At 44.5% G+C, this 25,083-nt stretch overlaps 1 protein-coding gene across 1 annotated transcript; it reads left to right on the top strand.

The window, feature by feature from the left end:
* Positions 1–738: 738 nt before the first annotated feature.
* Positions 739–24,308, top strand: si:ch211-207i20.2 (uncharacterized protein LOC568537 homolog). Its single transcript, XM_034151525.1, has 7 exons — positions 739–1,072; positions 4,685–4,737; positions 6,225–6,327; positions 7,125–7,459; positions 9,490–9,800; positions 21,685–21,870; positions 23,587–24,308. The coding sequence occupies exons 1-7, from the start codon at positions 853–855 to the stop codon at positions 23,741–23,743; spliced, it is 1,365 nt and encodes a 454-aa protein (XP_034007416.1). The 5' UTR covers positions 739–852; the 3' UTR covers positions 23,744–24,308.
* Positions 24,309–25,083: the final 775 nt, after the last annotated feature.

Genomic DNA, 25,083 nt, shown 5'->3' on the forward strand with positions numbered 1-25,083 from the left:
GAGCTGCTCAAAGAGCCTTCAGCGTGATCTGATCTGTAGCTCTGTGTTCACTGAGAGGTCTTCAGAGGATGCTTCAGCCTGACTGGAGCACGGAGGATGCTTCAGGCTGACCTTAGTGATCCCCATCAGATGGTAGCAGTTCAGATTGTCTGTCAGAGCATGCTTTGGGTCCAGATGATGCTGCTGAGCCTCTCACCCCTAGATACCACCGGGTCCGTCTGCGGCGCGTTACTGCCACTCTAGTCAATGGGTGCTATTCCACCACACGCGGCGCGTTACGGCTCAGAAGCGGCTCAGAAGCGGCTCAGAAGCGTCTCGGCGCAGGGCTCCTCTAAAATTAGGATGAATCCTATTTTTGACGCGACGCAGCCGTAACGTAATGTCGGGCAGGCAGGAAGTGGAAACATTCAGAGCATATATATATATATACGATATATACACCCACACAAACTTTCAAGTAGGAGGAGAAATGCCAGCGTTCTCCTCCGAGGCACTGTGTAAATTATATATATAGAATAATTATGATGATGAATGCATTACCACTGAAATACAGCAACACATCTTTGATTCATGTCGTTTATAACTGGGATATTACAGTTATTATTAACTTTGTCTGTACAAAGTAGCCTGTCCAGGAAATATGCCCAAATCAACAAAAACTGCGAGCCGGCAGGCAAGACGCTCCGCTTCTGAAATGCTTCTGAAACGCGTCTGGTGGGGTATGACGCCGGAGGAGGCCGGACCAAAACCGTGACGCAGACGGACCCGGTGGAATCTAGGGGTCAGGGACCCTCAGTGAGTCTGGAGACCCTAACCTTGACCTCTGACCCCCAGGTGCAGTTTGCCTCTCTGATGGAGACCCTAACCTTGACCTCTGACCCCCAGGTGCAGTTTGCCTCTCTGATGGAGACCCTAACCTTGACCTCTGACCCCCAGGTGCAGTTTGCCTCTCTGATGGAGACCCTGGGGAGCGAGGCTTTGGGGAAGATCTTGAACATCGTGGAGGAGGCTGAGCTTCAAGGAGAGGAGAACAGATCTGAGACCAGTTTCATCCACATCCTGAACCACGTGGGTACGTACCCCCCCTCTATAAAACATAATCAATAAAGGCTTCTCAATTCTCTAATTTCCCCTCCTCGACTCCTATCCTCGACTCCTATCCTCGACTCCTCCTATCCTCGACTCCTATCCTCGACTCCTATCCTCGACTTCTATCCTCGAGACTTAGTCCCGCCCACAGGAGATGCGAGCGGAGGAGTCGAGGAGTCGAGGAGTCGAGGAGGGGAAATTAGAGTATTGAGATGCCTTCATGATGTCATAATGTTCTCCAGGTGCATGCTGGGAGTTCTCTGGTTATCTAGTAGTCTTCTCTTTAGCGTTTTAACATCTTGTAGATCGCTGATTTATTGCTTTTAAAGTGTCGTTTGTTTGTCTGTTTGTTTGTCTGTTTGTTTGTTTGTTTGTTTGTTTGTTTGTTTGTTTGTTTGGTGTATGTTTGTCTGTTTGTTGTTTGTTTGTTTGTTGTTTGTTGTTGTCTGTTGTTTTGTTTGTTGTTGTTTGTTGTTTGTTTCGTCTGTGTGTGTTGTTTGTTGGTTGTGGTTGTTGTTTGTTTGTCTGTTTGTTGTTTGTGTTGTGTTGTTTGTTGTTTGTTGTTTGTTGTTTGTTTGTTTCGTTGTTGTTTGTTGTTTGTTGTTTTTTGTTTGTTTGTTGTATGTAGTTTGTGTGTTGTTTGTTTGTTGTTGTTTGTGTTGTTGTTTGTTTGTTTGTTGTTTGTTCGTATGTCTGTTCGTTGTTTGTTGCTGTTTGTATGTTGTATGTTTGTTGTTTGTTTGTTTGTTAGTGTTGTTGTTTGTTGTTTGTTTGTTGTTTGTTTGTTGTATGTATGTTTGTTGTTTGTCTGTATGTTTGTTTGTTTGTTTGGAGTTTGTTGTGTTTGTTTGTCTGTTGTTTGTATGTTGTGTTTGTTGTATTGTGTTTGTCTGTTGTCGTATGTTTGTTGGCTGTTTGTGTTGTTGTTGTTGTTTGTTTGTTGTTGTTTGTATGTTTGGTAGTCGTTGTTTATTTGTTGTTGGGTGTGTTAGTTTGTTTGTGTTTGTCTGTTTGTTTGTCTGTTGTTTGTTGTTTGTTTGTTTGTTTGTTTGTAGTGTTGTTGTTGTTGTCTGTTTGTTTGTATGTGTTGTGTTGTTGTCTGTTTGTTTGTCTGTTTGTTAGTGTTTGTTGTATGTTTGTTGTGTATGTTGTGTGTTGTTTGTTTGTCTGTTTGTGTTTGTTTGTTTGTTAGTATGTTGTGGGTTTGTGTGTTGTTGTGTTTGTTGTTGTGTGTTTGTTGTTTGTATGTTTGTTTGTGTTGTGTTTGTAGTTGGTTTGTTGTTGTTGTTTGTCTGTTTGTTTGTTTGTATGTATGTTGTTTTTGTTTGTTTGTCTGTTTGTTGTTGTTTGTAGTTTGTGTTTGTAGTATGTATGTTTGTTGTGTTTGTTGTTTGTTGTTTGTTAGTATGTTTGGTTTGTGTGTTGTATGTTGTTTTTTGTTTGTGTTGTTGTTGTTGTTTGTGTTTGTTTGTCTGTTGTTGGTTGTAGGTTTGTGTTTGTATGTTTGTTAGTTGGTTTGTTGTTGTTTGTTGTCTGTTTGTTTGTTGTTTGTTTGTTATGTTTGTTTGTATGTTTGTTGTATGTGTTTGTATGTTTGTTGTCTGTTTGTTTGTTGTCTGTTTGTTTTGTATGTTTGTTGTTTTGTTTGTTGTTTGTTTGTTGTTTGTTTGTTTGTTGTTTGTGTTTGTTTGTCTGTTGTTTGTTTGTCTGTTTGTTGTCTGTTTGTTTTGTGTGTTTGTTGTTTGTTGTCTGTTGTTTGTTTGTCTGTTGTTTGTCTGTTGTCTGTTGTTTTTGTTTGTTCGTCTTGTCTGTTTGTTGTGTGTTGTTGTCTGTTTGTGTTTGTTTGTTTGTTGTTTGTTGTTTGTTTGTCTGTGTTTGTTTGTTGTGTTTGTCTGTTGTTGTTTGTCTTGTTTGTCTGTTTGTTTGTTTGTCTGTTGTCTGTTTGGTTTGTCTGTTTGTTGTATGTTTGTCTGTCTGTTTGTTTGTCTGTGTTTGTTTTGTCTGTGTTGTCTGTTTGTTGTTCTGTTTGTTGTTTGTTTGTAGTTTGTGTTTGTTGTTGTTTGTTGTCCTGTCTGTTTGTCTGTTTGTCTGTTTGTCTGTTTGGTTTGTTGTTTGTCTGTTTGTTGTTTGTTTGTCTGTTTGTTTGTCTGTTTGTTTGTCTGTTTGTCTGTTTGTTTGTCTGTTTGTTTGTCTGTCTGTCTGTCTGTCTGTTTGTTTGTTTGTCTGTCTGTTTGTCTGTTTGTTTGTCTGTCTGTTTGTTTGTTTGTCTGTTTGTTTGTCTGTTTGTTTGTCTGTTTGTCTGTCTGTTTGTCTGTTTGTTTGTTTGTTTGTTTGTTCGTCTGTCTGTTTGTTTGTCTGTTTGTTTGTTTGTTTGTTCGTCTGTCTGTTTGTTTGTCTGTCTGTTTGTTTGTTTGTTTGTCTGTTTGTTTGTCTGTTTGTTTGTCTGTTTGTTTGTCTGTTTGTTTGTTTGTCTGTTTGTTTGTCTGTTTGTTCGTCTGTTGTTGTCTGTTTGTCGTGTTTGTTTGTTTGTTTGTTGTCTGTTTGTTTGTCTGTTTGTTTGTCTGTTTGTTTGTTTGTTTGTGTTTGTCTGTTTGTTGTTTGTCTGTTTGTCTGTTTGTTTGTCTGTCTGTTTGTTGTCTGTTTGTTGTCTTTGTTTGTCTGTCTGTTTGTTTGTCTGTTGTTCGTCTGTTTGTTTTGTTTGTCTGTTTGTTTGTCTGTTTGTTTGTCTGTTTGTTCGTCTGTTTGTTGTTTGTTGTTGTTTGTTTGTTGTCTGTTTGTCTGTTTGTTGTTTTGTTTGTGTGTTTGTCTGTCTGTTTGTTTGTTTGTTGTTTGTCTGTTGTCTGTTTGTTGTTTGTTTGTTGTGTTTGTTGTGTTGTTTGTTGTTTGTCTGTTTGTTTGTTGTTGTTCTGTCTGTTTGTTTGTTGTTTGTTTGTCTGTTTGTCTGTTGTTTTGTTTGTTTGTTGTTGTTGTTTGTCTGTTGTTTGTTTGTCTGTTTGTCTGTTTGTCTGTTTGTTTGTTTTTGTCTGTTTGTTGTCTGTTTGTTGTGCTGTTTGTTTGTCTGTTTGTTTGTCTGTTTGTCTGTCTGTTTGTTTGTTTGTTTGTTTGTCTGTCTGTTTGTCTGTTTGTCTGTTTGTCTGTTTGTTTGTTTGTTTGTCTGTCTGTTTGTCTGTTTGTTTGTCTGTTTGTCTGTCTGTTTGTTTGTTTGTTTGTTTGTCTGTTTGTCTGTTTGTCTGTCTGTCTGTTTGTTTGTTTGTTTGTCTGTCTGTTTGTCTGTTTGTCTGTTTGTCTGTTTGTTTGTTTGTTTGTTTGTCTGTTTGTTTGTTTGTTTGTCTGTCTGTTTGTCTGTTTGTTTGTCTGTTTGTTTGTCTGTTTGTCTGTTTGTTTGTCTGTTTGTTTGTCTGTCTGTCTGTTTGTTTGTCTGTCTGTCTGTTTGTTTGTCTGTTTGTTTGTCTGTTTGTCTGTTTGTTTGTTTGTTTGTCTGTTTGTTTGTCTGTTTGTTTGTCTGTTTGTTTGTCTGTGCAGCCCTTTGGTCTGGAGGTTTTAAAGTGCTTTATAAATAAAGCTGTATTGAATAATAACTGGAGTTTCCTCTCAGAGAACGAACACTCGTACGGAGCCCGACTGCAGAGCAACGACTTCAACACTCAGGTGAGACCGTGGTGCCTTCACTGACCTCTGACTGCTGGTGGTGCCTTCACTGACCTCTGACTGCTGGTGGTGCCTTCACTGCCTTCACTGACCTCTGACTGCTGGTGGTGCCTTCACTGACCTCTGACTGCTGGTGGTGCCTTCACTGACCTCTGACTGCTGGTGGTGCCTTCACTGACCTCTGACTGCTGGTGGTGCGTTCACTGACCTCTGACTGCTGGTGGTGCCTTCACTGACCTCTGACTGCTGGTGGTGCCTTCACTGACCTCTGACTGCTGGTGGTGCGTTCACTGACCTCTGACTGCTGGTGGTGCCTTCACTGACCTCTGACTGCTGGTGGTGCCTTCACTGACCTCTGACTGCTGGTGGTGTGTTCACTGACCTCTGACTGCTGGTGGTGCGTTCACTGACCTCTGACTGCTGGTGGTGCCTTCACTGACCTCTGACTGCTGGTGGTGCCTTCACTGACTGCTGGTGGTGCGTTCACTGACCTCTGACTGCTGGTGGTGCGTTCACTGACCTCTGACTGCTGGTGGTGCCTTCACTGACCTCTGACTGCTGGTGGTGCCTTCACTGACCTCTGACTGCTGGTGGTGGTGCGTGCAAGGACCTCTGACTGTTGGTGCGTTCACTGACCTCTGACTCACTGTTAATGGTGCGTTCAATGACCTCTGACTGCTAGTGGTGCGTTCAATGACCTCTGACTGTCTGCTCATGGTGCGTTTACCTCTGACTGTCTGTTAATGGTGCGTTCAATGACCTCTGACTGTCTGTTAATGGTGCGTTCACTGACCCCTGACTGTCTGCTCATGGTGCGTTTACTGACCCCTGACTCTCTGCTCATGGTGCGTTCAATGACCTCTGACTGTCTGCTCATGGTGCGTTCAATGACCTCAGACTGTCTGCTCATGGTGCGTTTACTGACCCCTGACTCTCTGCTCATGGTGCGTTCAATGACCTCTGACTGTCTGCTCATGGTGCGTTCACTGACCCCTGACTCTCTGCTCATGGTGCGTTTAATGACCTCTGACTGTCTGCTCATGGTGCGTTCACTGACCCCTGACTCTCTGCTCATGGTGCGTCACCAGGAGACCTCTGACTGTTGGTGCGTTCACTGACCTCTGACTCACTGTTAATGGTGCGTTCAATGACCTCTGACTGCTAGTGGTGCGTTCAATGACCTCTGACTGTCTGCTCATGGTGCGTTTACCTCTGACTGTCTGTTAATGGTGCGTTCAATGACCTCTGACTGTCTGTTAATGGTGCGTTCACTGACCCCTGACTGTCTGCTCATGGTGCGTTCAATGACCTCAGACTGTCTGCTCATGGTGCGTTCAATGACCTCAGACTGTCTGCTCATGGTGCGTTTACTGACCCCTGACTCTCTGCTCATGGTGCGTTCAATGACCTCTGACTGTCTGCTCATGGTGCGTTCACTGACCCCTGACTCTCTGCTCATGGTGCGTTTACTGACCCTGTGTGTGCAGAAGCAGCAGGAGGCGTTTGAGGGCCAGTCTCAGGGTCCGTTTGTTCCAGCGCTGACGCTGAAAGACGATGGAGGCATCGTTGACCTGGAGGTCATCGCTGAGAGTGAGAAAACATGTTTATATTCATTACAGCAGCAGCTGACACGCTCTGAAGAACCTTCTGTTCCAGCATGACTGAGTCTCCCTGAACTCCTTTGGGATGAACCTCTCGCCCAACATCAGTCTGACCTCACAGATGCTCAAATCTGAGAGAAAAGGAAAGAATTATTCGAAACATTGAAAAATATCGAAATCCGGAAAAAAAAAAATTTGGTTTAAATGTAAAAGAGGTTAGGGAGGAAAACATTTATTTTAGGTAAAAGTGTAAAAATTCGGAGACAATTTTTCATTATTAGAATTATTAAAAAATTGAAATTCTGAAAGAAAATGAATTAGTTTAAAAAAATTAAGAATTCTGTAAAAAAAAGTCAATTCTGAAGAAAAAGTCTGAGAAAAAAAACAATGGAAAAAAAAAAGGGAAAAAAGTAATTTTTTTTCCAAAAAAATTACTTTTTTTCTCAGATTTTTTACTTTTTTCTAAAGATTCTGATTTTATTTCAGAATTTACTTTCCTTAAGAATTGACTTTTTTTGAAAAAAAAATTCTTTTTTTGAAAAAAAAATACTTTTTTTGAAAAAAAGTCATTATTCTGAAATAAAATCAGAATCTTTAGAAAAAAGTAAAAAATCTGAGAAAAAAGCCAATTCTGAGATGAATGGGCGTCCCACAGACACTCCAAGATATTTGAAAAGCCTTCCAAGAAGAGAGGAAGCTGTTAGAGCTGCAAAGAGGACTTAATTATAATGCTGTCACTAAAGCTATACTTTAGTCCATAGAGTGAATGTGTGGTGTTTCCTGCAGGAGCTCAGCAGCTGATCCACAGGGAGGAGGAAGTGTCTCAGAGCAGCCTGAAGTCTCAGCAGCTGATCCACAGGGAGGAGGAAGTGTCTCAGAGCAGCCTGAAGTCTCAGCAGCTGATCCACAGGGAGGAGGAAGTGTCTCAGAGCAGCCTGAAGTCTCAGCAGCTGATCCACAGGGAGGAGGAAGTGTCTCAGAGCAGCCTGAAGTCTCAGCAGCTGATCCACAGCAGAGAGAAACCCTTCAGCTGCAGCGTCTGTGGGAAAACCTTCAACAGGCAGACGCAGCTGAATACGCACAGCATCGTGCACACGGGCGAGAAGCCGCACACCTGCCAGGTGAGATATGATAAGGTAAACTGTGTTCAGTGATCCTCTGTCAGCATCGTGCACACGGGCGAGAAGCCGCACACCTGCCAGGTGAGATATGATAAGGTAAACTGTGTTCAGTGATCCTCTGTCAGCATCGAGCACACGGGCGAGAAGCCGCACGCCTTCCAGGTGAGACCAGACTGTGTGTCTTTGAGCCGCTGCCACTTCTGTTCCTTGATTTCTGCGTCACCGACCGACTTCATATTTGTCCATCCCTCCATCCCTCCCTCTCTCTCTCTCTCTCCATCCATCCATCCATCCATCCGTCCATCCACCCATCCCCCCCCTCTCTCTCTCTCCATCCATCCATCCGTCCATCCCTCCATCCCCCCCTCTCTCTCTCTCTCTCCATCCATCCATCCGTCCATCCATCCATCCATCCCTCCCTCTCCATCCATCCATCCATTATCCATCCATCCCATCCCCCCCTCTCTCTCTCTCTCTCCATCCATCCATCCATTATCCATCCATCCATCCATTATCCATCCATCCACCCATTATCCATCCATCCATCCATTATCCATCCATCCATCCATCCATCCATCCATTATCCATCCATCCATCCATCCATCCATCCATCCATTATCCATCCATCCATCCATTATCCCTCCATCCATCCCTCTCTCTCTCTCTCTCTCTCCATCCATCCATCCATCCATTATCCATCCATCCGTCCATCCATCTCTCTCTCTCTCTCTCTCCATCCATCCATCCATCCATTATCCATCCATCCATCCATCATCCATCCGTCTGTCCATCCATCCATCCATCCATCCCCCCCTCTCTCTCTCTCCATCCATCCATCCATCCATCCATTATCCATCCATCCGTCCATCCATCTCTCTCTCTCTCTCTCTCTCTCCATCCATCCATCCATCCATTATCCATCCATCCATCATCCATCCGTCTGTCCATCCATCCATCCATCCATTATTCATCCATCCATCCATCATCCATCCGTCTGTCCATCCATCCATCCATCCATTATCCATCCATCCATCCATCATCCATCCGTCTGTCCATCCATCCATCCCCCCCTCTCTCTCTCTCTCTCCATCCATCCATCCATCCATTATCCATCCATCCGTCCATCCATCCATCTCTCTCTCTCTCTCTCTCTCCATCCATCCATCTTCTCCCTCTTATCCGTGGTCGGGTTGCGGAGGTAGCAGTTCCAGCAGAGAGGCATCCTCACCAGGTGCTATCCTCACCAGGAGGCATCCTCACCAGGTACCAGCTCTTTTTTTGTCACAACGGTGTGGTAAAGCGACTGCAGTACCACTCTCGCTGCTCCGACTCTCCGGCCCATCTCACGCTCCATTGTTCCCTCACTCGAGAACAAGACCCCGAGATACTTGAACTACTTGGGGTAAGGACTCATTCCCTACTTGGAATGGACAGGTTTCCTGCTGAGAACCATGGCCTCAGATTTGGAGGTGCTGATCCTCATCCCAGCTGCGAGCCGATCCAGAGAGAGCTGAAGGTCGCAGACCGATGAAGGCCTTAGAACCACGTCATCTGCAAAAAGCAGTGGTGCAATCCTTAGTCCACCGAACTGCAGACCCCCTCCCCCACGACTACTACATCTTCTGTGGTTCCTCGGGTGTGGAGAACCTGTTGTTGTCTCACTTCTCTTCTGTGGTTCCTCGGGTGTGGAGAACCTGTTGTTGTCTCACTTCTCTCCTGTGGTTCCTCGGGTGTCTCACTTCTCTCCTGTGGTTCCTCGGGTGTCTCACTTCTCTGCTGTGGTTCCTCGGGTGTCTCACTTCTCTCCTGTGGTTCCTCGGGTGTCTCACTTCTCTCCTGTGGTTCCTCGGGTGTCTCACTTCTCTCCTGTGGTTCCTCGGGTGTCTCACTTCTCTCCTGTGGTTCCTCGGGTGTCTCACTTCTCTCCTGTGGTTCCTCGGGTGTCTCACTTCTCTCCTGTGGTTCCTCGGGTGTCTCACTTCTCTCCTGTGGTTCCTCAGGTGTCTCACTTCTCTCCTGTGGTTCCTCAGGTGTGCTTACGGACCTTCAACATGCTTCAGAACCTGCGGCGCCACATGCAGACTCACGTGGATCGGAAGCTCTTCGAGTGCTCTCTTTGTGGGAACGGCTTCACGCGGGCGTCGACTCTCAGAACCCACCAGCTGATCCACGCCGGGCTGAAGCCTCTGAAGTGCCCCGTCTGCCCTGAAGCCTTCAGGAACGCCGTGAACCTGAAGAGCCACCAGACGATCCACAGCGGGGAGAAGCCCTTCAGCTGTGAGCTCTGTGGGAAGAGCTTCAGGCAGGCGGTGAACCTGAAGATCCACCTGAGAACCCACAGGTGTGTTCTGTTGGTTGTGTACATTCAATGCTTTTCATTTATTGTCATTTGTACAGAGCTAGTTTCATCCCACAGGCCATCAGACTGTCAAACACCTGAACCTTTGAAAGAACATGGGGACCTGGTTCTGGATCAGGAGAACCACACCTTAGACCCGCTTCCCTGACCTCATGTCAACAAGCCATGTGTTAGAGAAGAAGAACTACAGTGGAGATGTGACAATGAGAACCTGAGGTCCCAGGCTCCTCCAACAGAGCAACACAATAACACGGATCAAAGTGCAAGTCTATAGAAATAGAATAGAAATAGAATAGAAATAGAATAGAAATAGAATAGAAATAGAATAGAATAGGAATAGAATAGAATAGAAATAGAATAGAAAAGAATAGAAATAGAATAGAATAGAAATAGAATAGAAATAGAAATAGAAATAGAATAGAATAGAATAGGAATAGAATAGAATAGAAATAGAATAGGAATAGAATAGAATAGAAATAGAATAGAAATAGAATAGAATAGAAATAGAATAGAAATAGAAATAGAAATAGAAATAGAAATAGAATAGAATAGGAAATAGAATAGAATAGAAATAGAATAGGAATAGAATAGAATAGAAATAGAATAGAAATAGTGCAGAATAGTCTCTACAGTAATTGTAATGTTGATATATATGAGTTGCAAACAGATGAATGTTCTGGATGCTCTTCCAGAAGTTGAGGTGTCTCACAGTCTGATGGCCTGTGGGATGAAACTCTCTCTGGCCGTTTCTCAATGTCAAGTAAAGCTGCTCCAGAGCCACTACTTCAAGCATGCTACGTCATCGAGTGCCGCCAAAGGACTGTTCCAATGTCCAGCATGCTTGGAAATCTACCGAGGCCGGCGTACTTCTTTGCGGGACATTTCGAGCCTGCACATGAGTAGACTCCGCGGTCTTAAAATCCCCACAATGCTTTGCGCACGGACCAATTTAAAAAATCTTTGGCGAAGAATGGCTGAAGCGACGCAGTACACATTTAAATGTAAGTATGTTCAGCGGCGTAGAAAAGGTGTTGGTAAATATGTCACTTTGTTAAATCTGTTATCACCCAAAGTGTGGTCCGTGAAAGTAAAGCTAGTTCATAATTAGATAGCTACATCGTGAGGTATTTATTTTCGGTACAGTTTATGTTGAAACCGTTAGAGAGAGCGGCACAATTGTTTGTTGCCGGACTGCAGTTAAGCTCAGTTTCTGTAATGAACTGGCAACAGAGTGTTTGGCCTGGTATTCATTCATCACACGGCATTAGAACATACTGTGAGGTGTTTGCTCAAAGGACTAAGGAACAGAGGGAGGCGTATCTTTAAAGGCCTCCGTGTTGAGCTCCGGCACCTGTTCACGGGCGGGACACGGTGAGAAGCAAGTGAGGTTGTTTAGGTAGTAAATATGGTTCAAGATGTAATTTAATCGCTGCTTTCTCCTTCTTATCATTTACATAGGACAATTGTGGCAACAATGGAGATTGAGGGAAGGGCAACCCACGTCCAAAAAGAAGTGGGACAACCTCAAAAACAAGTACAAGGTGTGAGAGGTTAGACATGATTATATGTATTGTGTTTTCATATATCAATGCGTGTACGTGCTTGGTCTTCACTGCTCAGGAAGTGTCCCGCCTCAGGACAGGAGGACGGGACGGGGAACCCACGGCAGCGACTTGGGCCTGGTTTGTCCTAATGGATGAGGCATAAGGGCAGTGTGCGGCGGTCTCGCCCCCCTGCCTGATTGCCTCCATCCAAGAGGACAATCCAGACCCAAGCACTGCCTAGGAAGGTGAGAGAGGGCGAGAGGAGAGGAGAGGGGGAATGGAAAAGAGGGTGAGAGGATCCCTACCTTCATCTCTTAAGGGAGGCCATCCTCTATCAGAGAGAGGCAGAGGCCCGAGAAAGGTCCGAAAAGTTTTTAGCTGTCTTAGAGCGTTTTGCCCCAAAATAAAAAATGACATTGAAATGAAATGAAAATGAACCTTGTTTTGACTTTGCCTCTTTTGTTGATATGTGTGTTTTATGCTACAACGTGCACCAATGTGTGTACAAAGGTTTGCAGACATCAAGTATGATATATGAATATATATATTATTCACAATCAGAAACGGCTTTATTGCCAGGTAGGTTCACGCGTACGAGGAATTTGACTTGATGTCATGGAGCATACATAACACATAGCAAACTATATTCACAACACTAACCACATACAGATAGATAGCAATACAATCAAGTGAAGCAGTAATTTACAGCGAAGTAGAATGCAGGGAATTATAGAATATAACGTGAAATATGTGCAGTAATGTAATGCGTATAGAGTCTGCGTTGTGGCTGAGGTAAAGTGTCAGTGGGGGGGCCGGGCCTTGTTTGAGAGGCCGGTAGCGGAGGGGAAGAAACTGTTCAGGTCGAGAGAGGTTCTGGTCCTGATGGAGCCTCCTGCCAGAGCGTCCATCTCCCACATGGAGGCAGAATTGGTGATGTTGTGGCTGCTTATCCTCCAGGACTTCTTCTACGCTGCAAACAGAAGGAGAAAGTCTTAAGTTAGTTTAGTGGTTCTGTCCTGGAGAGATGCTCATTTTACAAAATGCAGTTACTCAAGTACATAAGCAGATTGTGACATGGGATTTGAGCCATGTCAAAATAGTCATGGTCCAGTGGAGCGACAGCAAGTCCATCCAGCCTCTCTCTCCAGCGCCACTAGGAGCTGCTGGATGGCCTCCCCGCCCAGACCAAAGTCAGGGCGGGGAGGGAAGTCCTCGTAGGCAAAGAATCTCTGGAGCACTGGCACGGTGACATTGATAATGCAGTAATGAGCACAACATAAAGAATAGAGGGCAGTTTCAGTTTACTTGACATTTGTTTCTTGTTAATGGTTCTTTTTTTCTAATCTGCAATTTGCTTGTGTAATAATAATAATGGGTTTCATTTATAAAGCACTTCATATTTGATTTCAAATCCCGAAGTGCTACAAGCAGTGAGCATGAACAGTATAAATAAACATTACACAACACGGTAGAATTAATCAAAAGCAATATAAAAAATAAATAAAAGGTCTAGGGAAAGGCTCTTTTGAAGAGATGGGTTTGGAGGCCTTTTGTAAAAGCCTCCACGGTCTGTGGTGCTCTCATGTGGGAGAGCGTTCCACAGTCTGGGAGCAGCCAGCAGAAGGCTTGGTCTCCCATGGTACGGAGCTTAGTCCTGGGGGGTCTGAGGAGGTTGGAGTTGCTGGAGCGGGTGGTCCGCAAGGAGGTAAGGGGGGTGAGGAGTTCCTTGAGGTAGGGAGGGGCCAGTGTAGTGATTTAAGGATGGGGGTGATGTGGTCGTATTTGCGCACCCTCATCAGGATCCTAGCAGCGCTGTTCTGGATGTTCTGGAGCTTCTGGATGCTTTTGTTAGGGATCCCGATGAGGAGTGCATTGCAGTAGTCCAGCCTGGAGGAGACAAAGGCGTGGACCAGCTTTTCGGCGTCAGACAGAGAGAGTGTGGGGCGGAGTTTGGCGATGTTCCTGAGGTGATAAAAGGAGTTCTTGCACAGCTGTTTAATGTGGGCCTCAAAGGTCAGGTGGGCGTCCATTTTAACACCCAGGTTGGTGACTATTGAGGAGAGGGTAATGTCCTGGCCGGAGAAGGTGATGGTGGTGATGGTGGATGACTGAACCTGGTGTGGGGTGCCAACTATAATGGCTTCGGTCTTGGAGCTGTTTAGTTTCAGGAAGTGTTGCTTCATCCACGCCTGTATCTCCTCCAGGCAGGCAGTGAGTGTGGGTGAAGGCAGGGCTGCAGAGGAGGTGGGGTTGATCCTGAGGAGGTGGGGTTGATCCTGAGGAGGTGGGGTTGATCCTGAGGTACAGGTGGGTGTCATCAGCGTAACAGTGGAATGATACTCCATGTCGGCTGATGATAGAGCCAAGGGGGAGCATGTAGAGTGTGAAGAGGGTGGGGCCGAGAACTGATCCCTGAGGGACACCACAGGTGACGTTGTGGGTACCCGACTCTGCCTCGCCCAAGGAGACGTACTCTGTTCTCCCGGTGAGGTAAGATCTGAACCAGTCAAGGGGAGAGTCAGAGAGTCCGATGGTGGAGTGCAGACGATGGAGGAGGATGAGGAGAGAGGGAGAGCCAGCATCAGCCGTCAGCAGCAGCTCGTTGGTGTTTGTGTGTTTACATTATTAAAAAAACAATTTCAATGTGATTACACATCGATAAGTGTTAGAACGACTACAAACATGCACAAACTATATATGCAACATTGACACGGGAGAAAAGTGTTGCTTGCTTATTGTGCGGGCAGCATGGCAGTAGAAAGGCGTGTCTCCCAAGGGGGATTGAAACCATGACAACTCACAAACTAACTATGGAGTCATTAGGGATAGTTCATTTACTTGATTCACATTAGAGAATACAACTCGTACGGAAGGCAAGCGGCAAGACATATTTAACTAGCTTACCCATTCTCCCAACATTGAATAAAACAATACATTATTTCTCCTCCCCGAGCACGTCGTGCTCCGCAAAGGTGGCGACAGAACATCCTCCTCCTCCGAGCAGACAGATACTCCCGCTCTATCTCTTCCTCCTTCTCAATAAATGCATCCATAGTACTAGACAACACAAACGTGTCCATCTTCGCAATTCAGTTTTGAGTTTTCAAACAAATCGCGCTCCATTTGAGGCGGGGCCTCGCATATGACGCACACCTGTTAGCCTGTTAGCCTGTTAGCCTGTTCCATTCTTCTTCGTTTTCCGAGGCCGAGGCTTGGAGGTATTCTTGCGTCTCTAATGAAGCAACTGACTCGGAGGTCCATGTGCTGCCAAGCAAGCCTGCTGGACATTGAGAAACGGCCTCTGAGTCTGGAGGCTGTAGTCCTGATGCTGCGCTGTGTGTATGTATATATATATATATATATATATATATAGGATATACATATTTTTATATATATATGTATTCTGGATTGTGGGAAACAGCATTTCGATCTCTCTGTACACACAACCTGAAAGATTGACAATTAAGTTGACTTTGACTTTTGACTTTATGCACCTGTTAGCGATGCCATGATCTTAGGGCAGGAATACTGTGAACATAGTTTAACGTGACAGAGGAATAAATACACACGTACACCATCAGCGGTGCTTCAATCGGAAGTGACACGTTTTATTGCGCATGTCCCTTTTATCACGGGAATACAGGAAGTGATTAGTATAAGAGTACTAAATAAACAGAATTCATATATTACATTTCATAATTCAACACCCCCACTTACTCTTATACTGCACAATTTCTCAACATGAATTCAAATGTAAACACCTTATACACCTGCACAATAACACAGTGTTTGAAACTTCTGGGGTTATTTACATTCCAAACAAATACTTTACAAATGTCTCACTTTTGACCTTTGTTGCAGGCTTAGTGAAAATATCAGCAATCATATCAGCTGTAGGGCAAGAGTCAATGGTTATCATTCAGTACAGTTCGAACAAAATGATACTTGACATCCACATGTTTACATCGTTGACGACATACTGGGTTCTTGGATAGAGCGCACCCTGGTTATCTTCAAAGATGTTCACAGGAGTACATTGACCCTCACTATCCATGCTCTCTATTAGCTGCACAAGATACAAACTCTCTTGTGCTGTGGCAGCCAGTGCCATGTACTCTGCCTCACATGTCGACAAAGCTACTGTTTGCTGTTTCTTTGATCTCCAAGAAATAACAGGCCCATTGCTAGTTAGACTAAAACAGTACCCTGTTATACTCCGTCTGTCATTTTGGTCTGTTGCCCAATCCGCATCACAGTATGCAACAAGTTTCAGTTTTTCATCTTGTTGTTTAAAACATAGCTCCTGATTAATTGTGCCCTTTAAGTACCTCAATACATGTTTAGCAGTTAACCAGTGTTGTTCTTTTGGCTCTGAAAAATGCTGTGACAGTTTACTGACTATCCAACTTAGATCAGGCCGTGGAGATGTCATTAAATATATTAAGCTGCCTACCACTTCACGATACTGTGTTGCATCAACAGCTTCACCATCATCATCAAAGTTGTGTTTCTGTTCACATGGGGTGGACCTTGGCTTACAGTCATTCATACCAAACTTTTCCAGTATTTTTGTAATGAATTTCTTTTGACCCATCTTTATTTCTCCTTTTTCCTGAGTAAAGTCAATGCCTAGGAAATGTTTAAGTTTCCCAAGATCCTTCATTTTGAATTTTGTGCTCAACATTTCTTTCACAGTATTAATTGTGTGAATATCATTAGCTGCGATGACTAACCCATCCACCCAACCAATCAGAATGATCCTCTCATTTTCTATTCCTTTACTGTAGACACAGTGATCAGCTGGGTTTGGTGCAAAACCGTTCTCACAGAGATGATCATGCTACATTTTCTTCCAGTTTCTTCCAGATTGTTTTAACCCATCAGTGATTTATTCAGCTTGCAGACTAGCTTTTCATCTGCGTCTGACTTGACCTCAAAACCTTCAGGTTGCTGTACATACAGCTCACAATCAATTGGAGCGTGTAAAGATGCAGTTTTAACATCCATCTGATGTAGGTGTAAGTCATGTTGAGCTGCCAGTTGCATCGAGCTTCGTACTGATGTCATGTTTGCAGTCGGGCAAAATGTCTCCTTCTAGTCTATTCCTGCCACTTGACTATATCCCTTTGCAACATATCTGGCTTTATATATCTCAGTCTTTTCTGTGTTTTCTTTGATTGTATAGACCCATCTACCCCCCACTGCATGTTTGCCCTCTGGTAGTGTGGTCAATGTGAATGTGTCATTTTCCTTAAGAGAATTCATTTCCTCCTGCATAGCATCAGTCCAGAGTTTTGACTCTGCTGAATTCATGGCCTCTTTAAAGGTGTTTGGTACATTACACATTACTCTGTAGCAGTAGTCAATATTTACATACTTCTGGTCGTCACACTGTACTTTACATTCATAGTCCTCTAAATACTGAGGTCTCCTCCTTTCTCTTTGGGGATAGCTTCTATTTTGACCTTCTGCTCCCTTTCCTGTCTGAGTGTTTGTGTCATCTGTCTCAGTTCGAGCCTCCTGTGTCTCTTTTGGACACGAGTCAGTCCCCTGGGTTTCTGGCTTGGTGGATACAAACCTTTTCTCATAAAAATCGTCATCACTTGCCTCAAAATCAGTCTGTGTATGTCGCTCGACTATACTTTTTGTGACAAACTTCACTTGCCTGTGTTTTCGAACACTACCAGTGTCTGGGTTGTAGACTAGGTATGCTGGGCTGTTTTTATCATACCCTACAAAAATACCCTTCTCACACCTCGAGTCTAACTTTTTCTTTTCCTGCTTGTATGCATAGCATACAGATCCAAATATATTCATTTAGAGAGGTTCGGCTTACGTCCTGTCAGCATATAATAAGGCGTCTGTCCTACACGTCTGTTGTAACATCTGTTACGTATTACAGCTGCAGTCATGACGGCATATGTCCATAGCTTCTTTGGTAAATTGCTCTCAAGAAGCATGCATCTTGCCATTTCAAAAAGTGTTCTCCAGTTTCTCTCAGCTGTCCCATTTTGATGGGGTGAGTAAGGTGCTGAAGTTTCATGTCGTATTGCATGTTGTCTAAGGAGCGATTGAAAGTTTGTCCCGGTGAATTCTGTACCGTTATCAGACCTTATACATTTGATTTTACCATAAGGTGCGACATCAGCAATGAATTTCTCTGTGGCTTTGAAAGTATCACTTTTAGCTTTTAGGAAATACACAAATACTGCCCCTGAAAAGTCATCTGTCAAAGCCAATGTGTATCTGAATCCCTCCTTAGCCTCTGGCTCAATGGGACCTGCTAAATCAGTGTGCACAAGATTGAGCTCTTGCATCTGGTTGTCTGTTCCTACTCTGAGCAAATTTACCTCGAGTACACACTTCACAGTTAAGGTTAGATTTATCAATCCCACCCTTCATTTTCATCCCCTCAGTGACTTTTTCCAGTTGTGACACATCATCATAGTTACAGTGACCAAGTATTTCATGCCATGTTTGAATGTCATAACATCCATAACATGCATCGTCCTCAGCTTCACAGTCCACAGTGTTTACAAAATAAAGTCTATCATATTCCTTGATGTCAAATATGTTACCTCTCTGGTGAATCAGCTGGTTACAACCCTGACGAAAGTTCACTGATGCTCCGTTGGCTGTCGCTGCTTTAACAGAGAAAATGTCTTGTGGATAGGACGGTATATAGAGCGCGTCCTTCAGCATCGCTGTCACTCGTCGTCCCTCCGTGTCTTGCAGGCAGACCTCCGCCTCTCCTTTCTTCAAAGCGACACCACTTGTTCTTGTCCCGTCAGCCAATTCAACAAAGTGGTCTTTCGGTTGAAAAGTCTCATCGAACCTTTTAAACTTGTCGATGTTCGTTATTATGTGTGACGTTGCTCCGGTGTCGACCATCAGCCCTTTATGTGTAACTCCGGTTACTGGACTGTCACGTACTTTAAAAACAAATGAGTGGTCCTCAACGTCAGTTGCTTGTTTAGCATTGTCTCTCTCTTTGCGTCTGCAGTTTGCATCTATATGTGTGGAATTTTTGCAAAAACTGCACCACTGTCTCTGGTCTTTGCTGTTGCTGCTACTCGCACTTCCACACTCACGAGCCCAGTGTCCTTTCTGACCGCAGTTGTAGCAGGTGATATTGGGGCCATCTCTCCACTTCACCCAGCCACTCGCTTTCATAATATTATCAGATTCCTCACTCAAGTTGGCATTGTATTTTTCTGTGCTTTCATAGCTCCTCAACTTTGTTTTGAACTCACCAAAAGTTAGCTTCTCATCCCCTTGTGTAATGTGGATGGCAAACGGCCTGAAACAGATTGGCAGTCCCTTTAAAATCATGGCTATCAGCAGCCCGTCGCTAAGAGTCTCTTCAGCATTTCTCAGTGCTGTAATTGCCGTTTCGGCACGAATAATATAGTCAGTGACGCTCTCATTAGCGGCTTTCTGCAGCGACGTTAGTTCAGTGTAGAGGCTGATCACCCGTGGTTTCCCTTTCCCAGCGTAGTGGTCCCTCAATATTTGTAACGCTTTTCTTCCGTTGTCCGCTGCTTCTCCCATGATCAGTGAAAGGCTTTTATCGTCCAGTACCTGGATCAATTCCGCATAGGCTTCTTCGTTTTTCTGATCATCAGCCTTATCCTCTACACCTGGCTCCTCTAGGATGGCAGCCTTCAATCCTAGCAGTCGCAGGTGACCCAAAAACTTTGTCTCCCATAACTCGTAGTTCTTCTCATCTCCGTCGAAACACAAACGGTTCCACCGGCTTCCATGGTCCCTCCTGGGCCCATAACCTGTTAGCGATGCCATGATCTTAGGGCAGGAATACCGTGAACATAGTTTAACGTGACAGAGGAATAAATACACACATACACCATCAGCTGTGCTTCAATCGGAAGTGACACGTTTTATTGCGCATGTCCCTTTTATCACGGGAATACAGGAAGTGATTAGTATAAGAGTATTAAATAAACAGAATTCATATATTACATTTAATAATTCAACAGCATGCTTTTTTTTTTTTGCAATCCGCCCAGCCAATCAGAAATGGGAACCTTTTTCTCCCACGAAAGTACCTGCTCTCTAGCAGGGACTGAAAAGGGGAGAAAGGTTCTTGTTCCGGATTTTTTTGGTGTGAACGCAAAAAAGAACTATCGGAACTATACTGGGAAAAGTACTCCGGTTTGAAAGCGCCTAATGTGAGCGTCCCCTCTGTGGGACTGATGAAGGTTCTGACTCCGACTCTGACTCTGATTCTGATTCCGACTCTGACTCTGTTTCTGACTCTGATTCTGACTCTGATTCTGACTCTGACTCTGATTCTGACTCTGATTCTGACTCTGACTCTGACTCTGATTCTGACTCTGACTCTGATTCTGACTCTGACTCTGATTCTGACTCTGACTCTGACTCTGATTCTGACTCTGACTCTGATTCTGACTCTGACTCTGACTCTGATTCTGACTCTGACTCTGATTCTGACTCTGACTCTGATTCTGATTCTGACTCTGATTCTGACTCTGACTCTGACTCTGACTCTGATTCTGACTCTGATTCTGACTCTGATTCTGACTCTGACTCTGATTCTGACTCTGATTCTGACTCTGACTCTGACTCTGACTCTGATTCTGACTCTGATTCTGACTCTGACTCTGACTCTGATTCTGACTCTGACTCTGATTCTGACTCTGACTCTGACTCTGACTCTGATTCTGACTCTGACTCTGACTCTGACTCTGACTCTGATTCTGACTCTGACTCTGACTCTGACTCTGACTCTGATTCTGACTCTGACTCTGACTCTGATTCTGACTCTGATTCTGACTCTGACTCTGATTCTGACTCTGACTCTGATTCTGATTCTGACTCTGATTCTGACTCTGACTCTGACTCTGACTCTGACTCTGATTCTGACTCTGATTCTGACTCTGACTCTGATTCTGATTCTGACTCTGACTCTGACTCTGACTCTGACTCTGATTCTGACTCTGACTCTGATTCTGACTCTGATTCTGACTCTGATTCTGACTCTGACTCTGATTCTGATTCTGACTCTGACTCTGATTCTGACTCTGACTCTGATTCTGACTCTGACTCTGACTCTGACTCTGATTCTGACTCTGATTCTGACTCTGATTCTGATTCTGACTCTGACTCTGATTCTGATTCTGACTCTGACTCTGATTCTGACTCTGACTCTGACTCTGATTCTGACTCTGATTCTGACTCTGTTTCTGATTCTGACTCTGATTCTGACTCTGACTCTGACTCTGATTCTGACTCTGACTCTGACTCTGATTCTGACTCTGTTTCTGATTCTGACTCTGATTCTGATTCTGACTCTGACTCTGTTTCTGACTCTGATTCTGACTCTGATTCTGACTCTGACTCTGATTCTGACTCTGATTCTGACTCTGATTCTGACTCTGACTCTGACTCTGATTCTGACTCTGACTCTGACTCTGATTCTGACTCTGACTCTGACTCTGATTCTGATTCTGACTCTGACTCTGATTCTGACTCTGACTCTGATTCTGACTCTGACTCTGATTCTGACTCTGACTCTGACTCTGATTCTGATTCTTGACTCTGACTCTGATTCTGACTCTGATTCTGATTCTGACTCTGACTCTGACTCTGATTCTGACTCTGACTCTGACTCTGATTCTGACTCTGATTCTGACTCTGACTCTGATTCTGACTCTGACTCTGACTCTGATTCTGACTCTGACTCTGACTCTGATTCTGATTCTGACTCTGTTTCTGACTCTGACTCTGATTCTGACTCTGTTTCTGATTCTGACTCTGATTCTGACTCTGACTCTGTTTCTGATTCTGACTCTGACTCTGAATCTGACTCTGATTCTGATTCTGACTCTGACTCTGACTCTGATTCTGACTCTGACTCTGATTCTGATTCTGACTCTGATTCTGACTCTGACTCTGATTCTGACTCTGACTCTGACTCTGTTTCTGACTCTGACTCTGACTCTGACTCTGATTCTGACTCTGACTCTGACTCTGATTCTGATTCTGACTCTGATTCTGATTCTGACTCTGACTCTGATTCTGATTCTGACTCTGATTCTGACTCTGACTCTGACTCTGACTCTGATTCTGACTCTGACTCTGACTCTGACTCTGATTCTGACTCTGACTCTGATTCTGATTCTGACTCTGATTCTGTTTCTGATTCTGATTCTGACTCTGATTCTGACTCTGATTCTGACTCTGATTCTGATTCTGACTCTGATTCTGTTTCTGATTCTGATTCTGACTCTGACTCTGATTCTGACTCTGACTCTGACTCTGACTCTGACTCTGATTGACAGCGGGGAGAAACCGTTCGGCTGTGACCTGTGTGAGAAGACGTTCAGCCAGCAGAGCAGTCTGATGCAGCACCAGAGGACTCACTCCTCCGAGAGGCCGTTCAGCTGCAGCTGCTGCGAGAAGACCTTCAACAACAACAACAGCCTGAAGCTTCACCTGAGGGTGCACAGCGGGGAGAAGCCCTACAGGTACGCTCTCAATTAGAAGCCCTACAGGTACGCTCTCAACTAGAAGCTCTACAGGTACGCTCTCAACTAGAAGCCCTACAGGTACGCCTTCAATTAGAAGCCCTACAGGTACGCTCTCAATTAGAAGCCCTACAGGTACGCTCTCAATTAGAAGCCCTACAGGTACGCTCTCAATTAGAAGCCCTACAGGTACGCTCTCAATTAGAAGCTCTACAGGTACGCTCTCAATTAGAAGCCCTACAGGTACGCTCTCAATTAGAAGCCCTACAGGTACGCTCTCAATTAGAAGCTCTACAGGTACGCTCTCAATTAGAAGCCCTACAGGTACGCTCTCAATTAGAAGCCCTACAGGTATGCTCTCAATTAGAAGCTCTACAGGTACGCTCTCAATTAGAAGCCCTACAGGTACGCCTTCAATTAGAAGCTCTACAGGTACGCTCTCAATTAGAAGCCCTACAGGTACGCTCTCAACTAGAAGCCCTACAGGTACGCTCTCAATTAGAAGCCCTACAGGTATGCTCTCAACTAGAAGCCCTACAGGTACGCCTTCAATTAGAAACCCTACAGGTACGCCTTCAATTAGAAGCCCTACAGGTACGCTCTCAATTAGAAGCCCTACAGGTACGCTCTCAATTAGAAGCCCTACAGGTACGCTCTCAATTAGAAGCCCTACAGGTACGCTCTCAATTAGAAGCCCTACAGGTACGCTCTCAATTAGAAGCCCTACAGGTACGCTCTCAATTAGAAGCTCTACAGGTACGCTCTCAATTAGAAGCCCTACAGGTACGCTCTCAATTAGAAGCCCTACAGGTACGCCTTCAATTAGAAGCTCTACAGGTACGCTCTCAATTAGAAGCCCTACAGGTATGCTCTCAACTAGAAGCCCTACAGGTACGCTCTCAATTAGAAGCCCTACAGGTATGCTCTCAACTAGAAGCCCTACAGGTACGCTCTCAATTAGAAGCCCTACAGGTACGCCTTCAATTAGAAGCTCTACAGGTACGCTCTCAATTAGAAGCCCTACAGGTACGCCTTCAATTAGAAGCCCTACAGGTACGCTCTCAATTAGAAGCCCTACAGGTACGCTCTCAATTAGAAGCTCTACAGGTACGCTCTCAATTAGAAGCCCTACAGGTACGCTCTCAATTAGAAGCCCTACAGGTACGCTCTCAATTAGAAGCTCTACAGGTATGCTCTCAATTAGAAGCCCTACAGGTACGCTCTCAATTAGAAGCCCTACAGGTACGCTCTCAATTAGAAGCTCTACAGGTACGCTCTCAATTAGAAGCCCTACAGGTACGCTCTCAACTAGAAGCCCTACAGGTACGCTCTCAATTAGAAGCCCTACAGGTACGCTCTCAATTAGAAGCCCTACAGGTACGCTCTCAATTAGAAGCCCTACAGGTACGCTCTCAATTAGAAGCCCTACAGGTACGCTCTCAATTAGAAGCCCTACAGGTACGCTCTCAATTAGAAGCCCTACAGGTACGCTCTCAATTAGAAGCTCTACAGGTACGCTCTCAATTAGAAGCCCTACAGGTACGCTCTCAATTAGAAGCCCTACAGGTACGCTCTCAATTAGAGACCCTCTCAGGTCTTTAAATTAGTGTTTTTAAATGCCATTTTATAATATGTTTGTTTCTGCTCTTAATGTCTGTCACTGTGAGTCTGTGTGTAAAGCTAACTGACCCCCTCCTCCCTCCCCCCTCCTCCCAGCTGCTCTGTCTGCAGGAAGGCCTTCAGCCAGGGCAGCCACCTGCGCACGCACCTGAGCCACGTGCACGCCGGGGGAAAGCAGTTCATCTGCGACCGCTGCGGGAAGAGATACTCCGACAAGCGAAACCTCACGCTGCACAAGTGCTGCTACGCATGACACCGCTCTGAAGCTTCAGGAGACTCAAAGTGGACATTTGTTGGGTCAGGAGGTCAGGAGGTCAGAAATGAAGAAGGTCAGGAGGTGAGGAGGTCAGGAGGTCAGAAATGAAGAACTGAAGATCCTCGGACACAACCTGAGGGCGGAGGAGACTCTCTGCCAGTCCCAAAGTGAAACTGGAGGGTCCTGATGTTCCTGAACCCGACATGTTGAGACCCCAAAGGGTTCTGATAGGGTCTCCAGCTCAGAGAGACTGCTGGTGGGACATTTACACCGTTAGAGTAAGTTGGTTCTGTTTATTAGCAGCTGCAGATGGTTTGGATGAAGTGTTTTTAGCGGTGTTGAGTTCATGTCTGACCTTTTCAGGATCAGAAATGTCAGTGTTACCCAGAAAGTGGACATATCTGTACTCTGACTGATGCTGATGTGTTTTGGGTGCGTTTGGAAGATTTAGGAGACTCTAAACTGCATTGATTGTGTCAAATGTCAGAAATGAAGAACAACCTGAGAGCGGAGTGAGACTAAAAGTCAGACCTGATGTTAATAAAGTTTCCTAAAGATTGGATTCTATGCGTTTCTTTTTAATGTTGAAAGCGGATATGAAAGGTTTGGAGAGGTTTGGACCAATCAGGTTGCTTTATTTATTAAATCTCTGACGGAGACGAGCGGAAACACGGGAATGTACTTCTTTCATTTGTGTTTGAGAGACAGTGGACCAGTGGACCGGTCGACCAATCAGAGCTCAGAGTTGTTAAAGTGGGCGGAGCCTGATTGGTCCTGAGCCACAGTTTAAGTACTACATTACCCATGAGCCTCCTTGTTTGTGCTGATGTGTCAAATCACTGAGACTGAAGCCCCGCCCCCCTGAAATGCTGTATTCTGATTGGTTTAAACAACCACTTGATTGTAAATGTTTATAAATGCACTTTTTATAATGTTATATATTCTATTTTTCATTTGTTTCGAAAATAAAATAAAATGCAAACGAGTTTCTTTTATTTAGGTATTTTAATTTATCACACAAAACAAAAACAATGAGAGATAAAAGCTTTGAATAAATTAAACAATACCAAATATATATATTTAATAAATAAGATCCTTTAATTCCTTCATTTATTCCACGACATATTTATTCTACATCCTCACAAACATATAAGTGTTAAAACATTACATCAAATGAATAACAACGGACAAATACAGTCCGCTGTGTTTATCTCTACCCAAACATCCCATTCTACACTCGATCCTAATCCCTGTGACGTCAGGCCGACGTGCCCCTGCGTCATGACGTCACCTGAAGATGGCTGTCTCACCTGTCCTCTGAGGATGAAGGAGCTCCG

Source organism: Trematomus bernacchii, unplaced genomic scaffold, assembly GCF_902827165.1.
Source record: "Trematomus bernacchii unplaced genomic scaffold, fTreBer1.1, whole genome shotgun sequence".
In the NCBI taxonomy this organism is placed as follows: Eukaryota; Metazoa; Chordata; class Actinopteri; order Perciformes; family Nototheniidae; genus Trematomus; species Trematomus bernacchii.